The following is a 12,671-nucleotide window of genomic DNA, read 5'->3' as shown; positions in this document are numbered from 1 at the left end:
TTATCAATATATGATACCATTCTCTTTGCCCTCCACCTGCCAAGGATTTTGTAGTAAATAATAGGTGGAAATCAGGGGATAAGAGCATATTAAAAAATCTGGAGATCTCATCTGGATTTACACTGTGTGTTAATTCTGCCCCTCTACTTCCTTCCTTAAAGAGTCTGTCCTAATTACAGCGTTTCCCTTTACAGCAGAATATTTCTTGACCCTGACATAGAGGCTGGATTGACATTTGTAAAAATACATTCATATCCTCAGAAATTAACGTGGATCTGGAAGATACAGTCAGTAGCTCCAAAACACTGATGAGATCTTACCTCCACTGAAGTCAGTAGTAGGGGGGTTTAGGAACCGAATGTTTCTTGCATTAACACAAAATTTGGTCATGTTATATTATATATGTCCTTTACTGTCCCTTACTGGAAGACCAAAAATGATGTTGACCAAGTCACTGGATTCTTATAAAATCTTAATTTCCCATACACATTTTACAGCTTAAAAAAGGAAAGGAGATTGACACTCCGTTCATTGGAAGATAAAGTCTATTAATAAAACAGATTTGGATCAGAAATCCACCAGTGTTTAGACAATGTGAATCTTAAACTACAGCTAACCATGATGTATGCAGGGCTGTGAACAAATACATTCAGGCATTTTTCCCCCCAGGGTTTTAAGTCTTATTTTACTTGTAAGACTTTGTGCTGTTGTCATATCATGATTTGTGGTGTAAGATGACCTGTCCTTAGCTGAGTTTGCAAACTATCCAAATTGAATGCAATCTACATATTTCATTAGGGACTGTTTGCTGTCTTTCGGATCACTTATGAAGAAGTTAAATAAGATCAGGCCCCAGAAGTTAAATAAGACCATTTAAATAAGACAGAGGCTCATGATATCTTCTGAGCCCCCTACATTGTCACTATAATTTATTTACATTTTGTGCCAGTTGTCAGCAGTAACATTGACATCAGGGACCATGGCCTTTATTTTATAGCTTAGTGTTTGTTTTCTCTAATTGTAATATGCTTTTTAGCCATTTAAACATGGAAATCCAGTGCTCGGCAACAATTTTCAGTTCAATCATATCCTTGCAAGAGATTAATTGGCAACAAATTGAGTAATGGTGCTGTTCATTTCTCTGTGTTTAGTAAGAACTCAAAATATGTTTTGTCCTGAAGGTGGAGTCTGCAAGCATGGATTCCTCATCAAATCACCACCTCTTCAACTTTTTGGCTCACAGGTATACTAGCACAGATTAGTAATATTCCAGCAATCCTTCAGCAAGCATCTGTTATTTCCACTATCCTAAATTTTAATGAGAGACAAATTACTTTCTCTGGCAGAATTCCTGGAAAAGGCGTTTTTTCATCCTCTCCAAATCCAGCAAGGGCGATTACATCCTGAAGTATCTAAAAGGCCAGAACATGAAAGGCTCCATAGCTGTTGATCAGTATGTAACTCAAATGGATCACCTTTTTATTTTACATCAAGTATTAACACTCTTAAATGGCCACTGACTGTATGTACAGACACTTGTTCCTGATTGAGGTTGTTGATCTAAATCCCACTGAAGTCAACAATAGGGTCCTTTGGACTCTTGTAGGCTTTGGGTGCAATATACAGTGTATGATGCACATAGGAGTAAAAATCCTTAATATTTTTGATAAAGTTCGATGCATTTACGTGAGCAATTGTGGTAGTGTGGTATCTGCAAAGCAGACATCTTGACTGTATTCCTGTAGCAGAAGATATTTGATCTCTTGTGAGGACAGTGCTGTGCATTCACTAACACACAAGTAAGGATGGGCTATGCCACTCGTAACTGTGGCAAACAACTTTTCCCACCTTATAGCTTTACAGAGTGCTTTGCAAGTTGTGCAGAGGTCTCCTGGTTTTCACGTAGGCCTTTGGGCTGATGCTGTCTGCCTCACTGCCTCTTACCCCACTGAGAAGTTGCTCTGCGTGGCTCATTTGGGTTGGTCATTTCATTCCTCTCTGCACAGTGCCCACTGCTGCAAGGCTGTGTGTCATTGGCTGTGTACTAGCACTCTTTACCACACCACGTGTGGTATGAGATACATAGAATGGAAATAGTAAATGTAAAGGGAAATGTAGATATTTTACTAGTCAAGACCGGAGCTTAATGTGAAGGCTCCTGGAAATGTTAGTCATGGAGGTCACTGGACTCACATTGCTATTGTGCTTCTTCCATCTAAAGAATTTACATTGTGAAGCTCTTGAAAAAATTCCAGCTTGCTCAGTGGTATGTGGTTACAGCATTACCATCACTATTCTTGTTATTATCTTTAGTAATTTAACTTCTTGTAAGTTAATGAAAGTAGTGCTTCCATTTAAGTATCCATTAAGAGTATTTCTTGTCTATTCCTCTTCTCCTCCATTGAAACACTGTTAATATGCAATTAGTTTCAAGTAAAATGTATTCTTCTGTAGTAGTTCAAAAATATCTGCCAAAAATTTTTCTTACTATCATTTCTTTTCCAGATTCGGTGTTAGAAAAATAGACTCTTTTTTTCAGAAATAAGGATCCAAAATCTGAACATGAGTCTTTGCAAAAGTTGATTTTATTTTTTTGCCTGGAAGTTTTGCTCATTGAAAAACAATCTGGTTTGAATGCATACACTTATTTTCTTGAGAATTTTTTCTTTGGAAAAATGTTTACCTTTTCCCATGCAGATCTCATATTATGCTGTGCTTAGAGAAAGATACACACACACATATGTATGTTTGTATGTATGTATGTGTACTTATACAACATATTTCATACGGTTATCTTAACAGAATAATAAGTGTTGAAGTTGGCATAAGCAATTCTGAAACTATGGAAATGGTGAGGAAGATGTTTAAATGCCTTCCTGAACAGGTGATGACCATCAGTACTGGAAACAGATGTTACTACCTCATTGGGAGCAGCAGGTATGCATGGAAAGATGTGCACATGCAATATGATATTACTGTTAATGTAACACATTACATTACACATTACGTTAATGTAGCACTAAGCTGCTGCCCCAAGGCAAAGTTCAAGTCCATCATTATTACTCCCATCCCTTCCTTGTACTGATTGCGCAGCTCCAGAATGAAATTCTTCAGCTGGCTGATCCAATGGAAAACTGCTCTTTTCTATGTTGTTTTTTCTACCCTGTGGCTGGGTTAATTTTTTGCTCCTTACAGATAAATCACAGGAAGTAATCTTGCCCTGGAGAGCAGGTTGTTAATCAAGGGAAGCAGATTCCCCCAAGGGAAAACAGATACCAAAAGGAGTGACTGAGGTCTTTACAGTGTGCTGCCTGCTCTCCCAGACTGCAATCCAGTCCTCAGCAAGGGCAGAAACTGCCGCTGTCGAGGTGTTCAGCCAAAACACAGTTAGTTGAGGGAGGACATTTGGCACAGTGCTTCTCTCCTGTTGCTTCCCAGCTTCTCCTCCTCGGTTTCCCAGTCACAAGCTTGTCAGGGGTTTTCCTGCCTTTATACAGAAAAGCAGCTGATGTGTGAAATACTGATAAGGGTAGAAGAAAAGCACATACCTGTGTGTTACTTGAGCGTGCCAGCCTGTACCTTGTCCCAGGGTACTGCTTTTACCACCCATGATCAGTGGGAAGCATTCCAGAATTAACCCAACTAAATCTACCACGAGCATGAAACAGGGCTTCAGAGGTCCTTTCGTTCACCCAAATGCATTCCCAAGCCTTGATAGCTGTCTTCATCGCAGTACTTGGCAGAGCAGCATGACACACATGAAATGAAGCAGAAGGCACCATCCTACCTCTTTGTCTCTCTTTCTCTCTCCGTGTGTGTATCTTGCTCACACACACACAGCTCCCTGCACACCTTTTAGCTGCCAGTCCTGGGCTGTACCTCTCTGAGGAGCAAGCTGGAGCACGGGAGGTTCCATGTAATCGTAAAGAAAAACTTATTCACTGTGAGAGTGACAGAGCACTGGACCAGGCTGCCCGGAGAGGTTGTGGAGTCTCCTTCTCTGGAGACATTCAAAAACCACCTGGACATGTTCCTATGTGACCTGGTCTGGGTGATCCTGCTCTGGCAAGGGCAGACTGGTTGATCTTTCGAGGTCCCTTCCAACTCCTACTATTCTGTGATTCTGTGAGATCAAACTACCATCTTGGGTGGCTATGGCCACCCAAGCACTCTTATCTTGAAAGAAAGGTGCAGATTTTCCCCATTGATTTCAGGAAGTGTTGTTTTGGGCCCCATAGGAAGTAGGTGGGCAAATGCATTTTCCTTGTGTTTTACCTGTCAGTAAGTTTTCATTTCTATTGTTCCAACCTACAGGCAGGAAACAGAGGACTGGGTCACTGTGATTTCTTCAGTCTGCAGGGAGAGCAAAGGAGGTCGATACTGCCCTCAGGTGACATGTTACTGCACTTGATTTCAGAAAGAAAGAAGTTGATAATTTCATTACAAACCTGTGCAAAGGAATTTTCCTGATTTTGGCCTTGCAAGTTGACTCTTGCCTTGGTTAATCAGAAATTCATTTTTCCATATAAATCCTGTACCTGGGCTTTATGCATTAAGCAGACATTGTGCAGTCTGTCTGTGATGGGATTGATTTTACATTGAAGGAATCTCTTTGAAGAGTAAACCACATGGAAATTAGGAGATGATTGACATTATGCTGCAATGAATTGTACCTTTGATGTGTCACAATGAAAACTTGTGTGTTGTTCTTACCGTGTGCTTTTTGATTACATTTACATGCTGTTTTACAAACTGATCCACATCTAGTCTGTCAATGTAGGAGCAGCTGGAAACTCTGTTAGTTCATACTCAGGCCCAAGTTTCTGCACCTTGTCAGCCACACAGGCCTACTAGCTCAGACTCAGCACTAAGATACTCACATCCCTGCAGCCTCCACTCACCTCAAAGTCCAAGCATGGCAAATTTATATCTGCCTGAAAAATGCCACATAGACAACCTCTCTGAGCCATTAGAAGTCAAATTTGGACTAGGGGGATGCATTAGTACATTATGGTCCATGCCCATCAGGTGCTTGTCTTCTTACACTGCTGTCATCTTATTTCTAGAACCAAGATCTTCCAAATGCAGAAGTCAGAAGCCGACCTTACTCTTCCCCAATATTATTGAATTCTGTAGACACAACAAGTTTCTTGGAAAGGCTAAGCTACCAGAAGGTAAATAGTTTAGCCATCCTTAATAATGAGTTAGCTTCTAGGGGTGACTGCAAAATTTTATTTGTATAGTTGCATTTTTCCCATCAAAAGTTCTTCAGAGCTTGTGCACTGGATGCCTGGGTGGTCTGTTCTGCTCTCTGGTGGGGTTCCCAAGTAGGATCTGGATGATAACATCTCTACAAAGGAAAGACTTTTGAGGAAACTCTGCATGTAAGTAAAGAGGGGTGTTGATGACAATGAGAAAAAATATTAATTAGCTGTGTCAGATGACTGGCAAAGATTAGTGGGCATGATGTAAGTCCTTGAAGGTTCACTTTGACGTGCCCTGGCAAAGCCATGTGATGATTGTTTTGGCAGCTGCTCACCACATTCCTCCTGTTTTGTGATTGTGCTTTTCATTGTCTCTCTCAAGGCTGCAAAGCTTAGAGGGCAGTTCAGGTCCGGTTCCTCTGTGCCTCCCAGATCTTTCTCCACAATATTTAAATAGAAATGAAGAAAAACACTGCTGCTGTCTAAAAGCAATTGTAGTCCCTGTCCTCTGGTGACAGGCTGAATAGCAGCCAAGGAATTGTTGGTTTTCTCTAGTCACAAAGCTGTGTACTTGTGGTCCAGTTAGAGGAAACTGAATGCAGGTGAATGATCTCCAATGTATCTTTAGAAGGAGCCAACTTTTTTCTCTTGTATACAGGAGGATGGTTCCTCAGAAGACAAGAACAGGCCTGATTCAGATCCTGGCCCTCATCAGGCTCAGTGTGACTCACCAAGAGAAGTTTTTCCAAGACTGGTGAGCAGAACAAATCAAACAGGTCTTGACATATTCAGTCTGTAGAAGTGACTATTGGCTTTTATCTCACCTGAGTATCTGTAACTATAGATTATCCACCTACTTTTCCAGCACATTGAGTTGGTTTTCACAATGAAAGTTTCCTAAATATTTAGTCTATTGTCTTGTTTTGTGCTGATAATAACCTTCTAAGAACTTACTTGAAATACCCTTAGTTTACTTTGCTTCTCAGAGGCAGATCCTCAGAGTTTCTGTGCAGTAGTTGCAACTTCTGGCAGTTCTCTCGGACTTGATCAAGAAAACTCTGAAGTTGCACTGCTTGAGGAGTTGCTTCTCCCATCGTATTTCTCAGCTGTGCCACAGTCTTCCTAAATGGTTTCTTTCTGCAGCCTCTCCCAATAGCAGTTGAATCAAGGTAACTGAACCACAGAACAAGGTCTTGTTAAATGGAGGTACACCTCAGGACTGACCTTCTGTCAGCATAAATATAACTTCAAGTAATTTAGCTTCTAGGAATGCTTTTAAAAAGGCACAGTCATGAACGTTATCATGTATTATTGGCTAAATGCTCTGACCTCTGTTCCCTGAACAAACACCTGCAGCAGTTTTGGAAGGCTTTCACCCATCCTCTGCCCTGAATTACTGCCTTTACAGCAGAGTCAGCAGAAGAGACACCATAACCAAGGTTCCACCACACCAGTATGCACTTTGGCAGCTGAGTTTAAACCCATCTTTATTGACAGTTTGTGCATTGGAGTATGATCCGAAGTGGCTGAGGTACAGGGAAAATAATCTGTTCTTCTATCACAGCTAACAGGATGGTAAATCATGTGCTGCAGTCACCATCCACGTATATAGGTTGGTAGCAAGTATGAGATAATACAGCTAAATTTAGTGGAAAGAAGTGAAAATAGTTGAAACTACATTGCAATGCCATAGGCAGTTAGGACAGCTCAGCTGATGCACAGTAATTTATGAAGCTGCAGTAATTCAATTGTGAGTCTGAGCTCTGAAATGCATTGAGATAGCCCTTAGTCTGATTTTAACTAGTGCTGCTCTGGATGCATACCAGGGCTTGCTTTCTCTGTCTTCATTACGCATGCCTTTTGTGTCTCATTCGTTATTTCTTCACATACTTATGATGCCTCAGAGAGCATGTATCACATGCAGCTGTTCAGACTAGAACAGGCTGACCTTGAGGGTTAAAAGATAACAAATTTGGATTTTAACTTTTTAGCCTAAAGCAGAAGGAAGAGCAGGAAGCTCGTATTTCTGTTTCAGAACGTATGAAAATAAATAACCTTGCCATGCAGCTAACAAGAAACAAAAATGTTTGTTCATTTGATAAAAATATTTCACTTGCCTCACAAATTTAGCATCTGCGAACATCTCTGGATCTATTCTCTGCTCAGTGATGTCTCTGCATCTGACTTCCAGATTAATCCTTTGTGTTTACTTCCTTTTAGAAGTATGACGCCACATTTCTAATATCTGATTCACTTCGCTTTTTTATCAGTGGTTCCCTCATCCAGGCCCAGATCTTGAAAACTCTTTGGTCAGTAGCTGTTACTCATGCAAACAGGCCTCTCAATGTCAGTTGGGTCTAGTCATGCAGGGGGGGACCCTGGAGAGGTCTGTGGACCTGGCTCCCTTTCAATCCACATTTTTGAGTGACCAAACCACACCTGACTCAGCAATTCAGTATCAGGTATTTTGAAACACAGCTTTCAATACCTGAAATACATAAAAAATAAGGATCCTGACTTGCATCACCCTGTACTGTGCATTACTGTATTGCAGACACACAGGCATCCTTGGTGGGATCAGTTAGACACGCCTTATTTTCTGAAAGAGTAGTTCCTCTGTCAAAGGGCAACACATAATTTTCCCTATAGAGTCTATAACTAACTATTACTCAGTTGTTCTCCAGGTATCATTTCCATCTTGTACTACAGCCAGTTTTCTCTATAGTCTAATTTCTCTCCAATGTAAATCCACACCATGCTTCAACAGAGGCTTAAAGAACTTGTTTAGCTGTAAAGTTGAGAATAACTGTACACTGAGGTCAGCTGCACTTCTCTGGTGGCAAAGCACCTGGAGGAACAGAGATGTTGGCAAACTGCTTCAGGGAAGTGGACTGCTACTGCAGCTTAACCTTCTCCTTCCCAATGTCCCTATAATCTGTGATGGTGCCAAGGAGAAACACTGCTCATTTGGCAAAAGGTAGCCACTGTCAGTGGTTGAAGGCTCAGTTTGGGAAGCTGATGAGTGCTATCTGCTCTCTGAGATTTCCTAGGAGTTAGAGGATCTCAAGACTTCAAAAAATCACCTCCTCTTTTCCACAAGTGTTCCTTGTTTGATTGGTCCAAAGCCCCTGAAAAGTCACTAGGAAACTCGTTCATGACTTTAGATCACAGCCAGTCTTGTTCCTGCTGTGGTTTTGCTATGCACTTCTTGAAGGACCATCTGCAGTTTTGCTCTGACTCCTACTGCATGTGTTGCTTTTTATGTCATTTATACCAACAAGCAACAAAAATAAATTCATCGTCTTTAATTTCTATTCCATGCCAGTTTCTTCTCTTTACATGTAAGAGAGTAATTAGTTTAATTTACTTTACCTTGAAAACAGTAATATGTTCTGTGGCATACTTAGCAATTATTAAAATTATCACCATGGAAACCAAGGATATAAGTGGAGAGATAAAAAATAGTTGAGTCACAAACATGGCATGGCAAATTGCATCGGGAGGCAGCTAAACACTAATTACCATACTCTTCACTACAGTGAAGTCAACAAGGAAACAAAAATAAATAATTTATCTTTCTGACTTAGAAAGGTAAATTTGGTGGAGGGACTAATTTCTCCTTCACTTACCAAAGTGCCACAAACTTAGTATTTCAGGTACTTATGAAGGCAGAATATCACTCAGGACACAGAGGATTCAGTGTCAGATCTCCAGCCCTCCAGGGTATGTTCTAGTTCATGGAGAAGAATGAAATAGACTTCTTATTAGTCAGGGAAGTTCCAAATCCATTCTTTACTTGTTAGCAGTTAAAAGGTGCTTAAAAAGGACAAATATCCCAATCCACTTCTAGATGTCCTACAGACCTTTTTTTCCCTAGGAAGGACTTTAGAACTGAATACAAATAAAAAGCATTTTCCACACAAGTGGAATGCATGCAGGTTCATACATGAAGTGTTTAACCCACTTGATTTTTAAACAAAATAACAGATTGTGAACTTGCAATCAATTGCAACTGCCTGGTTACCATAAATCCATCTATGAGATGTACTGATACCATTGCCCAGTTTTGTATGTGTGCAGTGGATCTCAAAAATGCAGGAAGGAGCACAAATGTAGAAACCTTGTTTCTAAAACCAGCTGGCTCTGAGCATATTTAACTTAAAGGAGAAAAATGTCTTCCAAAGTTTTCTGTGAATATTTGCCTATTCTATTATTTGTCCATGTAAGTGGAAAAATACATGTTGAAAGATCTGTATAACTGAACCTGTTAAGTACAAACCCTTTCTTTTAACAGGATAAAAATCTGGGGAAGAGTGAGGAAAATCTGCTGTCATCAGATACAGATGAAGACATCAAAAAGAACAATGAAAATTATTACCAAACTCCCAGCAATATTTTAGCAAAGGTAATTTATCAGTTGTGAGTTCTGCTGGTTTCTTAACAGCTCCAAGGAGACAGGAGACATTTAATGAGCCAAAGAGGAACTGTTATGAGGAATCACTAGTACCTGGCAAAAGAAATACATAGATAAAGCAGTTGGTAATAGAGCTTTTATCTGTACAAGAAAAAATACACTAGACTCATTCAAAGGATCTTTCTGGTTGAAAGTGGCATTTTGACAAAAACATTGCTGATTTTGTTGAAATTCCCCAAATTGACTGTTTCATTGTAAATGACTTTTGCCTATTGTATAACAGAGTTGGGTTGTTTTTTTTTTCAAATGTGTAAACTTTGTTTAGAAAGTGTAACAGTACATTATTTTAATATATTTTAAAATGCAATTCTGTTGAAGCATCAGTAAGCTGTATAAAATGAAGCAGTACTTTAAAAATGCTGTGAAACATTTTGGTAGCTACATTTCACTGTGAAACAAGGGAGCAGGAGGATTCATACTGGTAATTTGAAACAAATTTTGACACCTAGTTTGGGAGGCTGATGTCCCTAGGCTTCCTATGTGGCTAGTGGTCAGGAGAAGCTGTGGTCAGTCTTCTGCAGAATTCACAGCCTCTCTCCCAAGACTGTACAGCAAACTGAAGGACATTAAGAGTATGACTTTGTCATATATTCTAAGCACTTTAAGTTAAGCCCACCCGAAGTACAAGACTCTTTTTTCAACCTGCTTAAATTAAAACATAACAAAATTTCTGTGAACTACTTTACAATATAGCTGGTTAAGTCTCAATCTGACAGTGCCAGTAACAACAGATAGCAACAACTAGTAAGTTTCCACCACCTTTCTAGCTCACAGTTTCTGGGAATTACTTATCTGGGGAGAGCTAAGCTATATTAGCTAATGTTTTAAACAGCAAGAGCACTGAACAAAATGAGGAAATCAGGAAGATTTTTTTTCTGTTGGCAGAGCAAGGATATTAACATCTTATGTTGTTATGTGTTTTCAACAGTGCACTAGGGAAGTATCAAAGCCTGACCCTACAGCTGGGTCTGATGTCCCTGTGCAAGAGAAGCCAGTGCAGAAGAACCCAGTAAAGGACAACGTTTATGTGTCAATGAAATCACTGTAAGTAACAACTTCAGTAAGGTTTTGCAAATTAAAAGTGACACAGAGTACAGATAGAGATGTCATCTGTGGTATTTACATAACAATCCAGAGGCTGCATCCTGTTTGATGAATCCTTCTTTGGTCTTGGTTCAGAAAGTTCAGAACTCATGGGAATACTAGAGTGAAATTTAAACTCATCAACGTGAAATTTAAACTTCTATTGCAAACTCATGCATTTAGACAGGCTCTGACTATAGGATGCAGCACTTTTTGTTGACTCATTCTTTTTCTAGGTTTTCATGACATAACAGCCCACCACTTCCCTCAGATACCACAGCTGAACTCCAGCAAACTTTCAGACAGGTACTCTCCAAAGCAGGCAGCCTTTTCTAGTGGTTAAAAGACAAAAGCAGACATGGAGCATTAGCTCCCAGCTTTTCCAATAAAAAGTTATGTGATCCTGAGTAGCTCTTCCCCTTCCTTCCATTTTCCCATCGAAGGAATGGGTCTGATGCTGTGTACTTTGAATGTACAGTGTTTAGTATGTCATGAAGAAAGACCAGAGCTATGTATCACAGTTGTAGTGCCACAAGGAAACTTTACAACCTCCACAATGTAGCACAGTATACTGAAGAGAAGTGCCAGAGGCCACTAGCTATTAGCTATGGTCTGCCACCTACAATCAGGTCTTATACCACATAGTGGGAGGCAATTGAAAATGTAGACCCACAAACCAGTGTATTCCAACAGAATTAGCCAAGCCTTACTGTGTCTTTAGGAGCCTGAGATAGTAACTCACTGGAGGGAATTACTATGAAAACCTCACAAGCCTATACCATCAGAGTTAAAGTATACCAAGAGCAGCTTTTGCTGCTAACCCCAGTCTTGTTTGGGGCATGGAGGGGAGTTGGGTCCAGACATTATAAGGCTCATCAAATAACCTCAAATGCATTAAAGCACATCTGAGTTATTGTTTCTCGCAGGGGACAGCCTTACATCCCCGTCAAAGCCAGTACAACCAAGGCCAACAATCTGTACTCAGCTTCTTTGTTAATGCATGTTGTTAGCTGGAATGTTTTCAGGCTTAATAAATAGTCTTTAAATGCTGCAACGGTTTATTTGGGGATTTATGTTCCATTTTTAGAAGGACTGTTTATTTTACTTAGCTGTTATTTTGTCCGCTGGATATTCTAAAAGAACTTGTTAATCTTTGCTCCACTCATGACTATTTGATCCAGCTTCAAACACAGCAAGAGTGCCTGGAAAGGTCAAGCCAATTCATTTTTTATCATTATTCCTCTTCAGTACGTTGCTGGATGAGAGCAGCCAGGCCACATACAGACGTGATAGGCCCTCATCTCCTTCCAAATGCCAGGACAACACTGCATGTCCAAGAGGCTTGGAAGCAAACAGAGACATAAAGATCCCAGAAAGCAGCACCAGCCAGCAGCCAGCACTCCAGAGAAGGCAAAACTCATCACTGCTTTCAGTGGTTCAGTTGTCTGTACTGCTCAGGTAAGTGTCTTCTCCATTTTTGTTGCAGAGAAGACAGATGTGTTCATGGGTTTCAGCTGAGGCACTGGTAGAGCATGCCAAGCCTGTCAGAGTTCAAGGAGCGCCTGGACAATGCTCTTACTCATTATTTGGTTTTAGGTAATTCTGCAAGGAGCGGGAAGTCGGACTCAAAGATCCTCATGAGTCCCTTCCAACTTGAGATATGCTATGATTCTGTGGTTCTATGGTCTCCAATGTTTTCTCTTACAGTCAAATTACAGATGAGAGCCAACTGCAGAAGTTGGATATTTTCATCCCCCTGGCTGATATTAACAGCTACCTAAAACTTACTGAAGCAGCAGGACAAATATGGTAAGTTATGGATGTCTTGTGACAATGCCTGTCAGGTGTGAATGAGTGACAGTCAGGTACAGAAGTGTACAATCACACAGAATCACAGAATCACACAGAAT

The 12,671-nt window shown here is 40.3% G+C and overlaps 1 protein-coding gene across 1 annotated transcript; it reads left to right on the top strand.

The window, feature by feature from the left end:
- Window positions 1-1,123: 1,123 nt before the first annotated feature.
- Window positions 1,124-12,570, top strand: PLEKHS1 (pleckstrin homology domain containing, family S member 1; the record flags this gene model as incomplete). Its single annotated transcript, XM_010181883.1, has 11 exons — window positions 1,124-1,243; window positions 1,347-1,453; window positions 2,803-2,937; window positions 4,315-4,390; window positions 5,067-5,174; window positions 5,863-5,958; window positions 6,825-6,827; window positions 9,499-9,609; window positions 10,607-10,722; window positions 12,010-12,219; window positions 12,469-12,570. Coding segments are annotated over exons 1-11 (1,184 nt in total), but the record flags the coding sequence as incomplete, so codon positions are not given.
- Window positions 12,571-12,671: the final 101 nt, after the last annotated feature.

This window comes from Mesitornis unicolor, unplaced genomic scaffold (genome assembly GCF_000695765.1).
Source record: "Mesitornis unicolor isolate BGI_N332 unplaced genomic scaffold, ASM69576v1 scaffold18313, whole genome shotgun sequence".
Taxonomy (NCBI): domain Eukaryota; kingdom Metazoa; phylum Chordata; class Aves; order Mesitornithiformes; family Mesitornithidae; genus Mesitornis; species Mesitornis unicolor.
The sequence above is the reverse complement of the archived record's forward strand: the minus strand, read 5'-3'. Positions and strand labels throughout refer to the sequence as shown.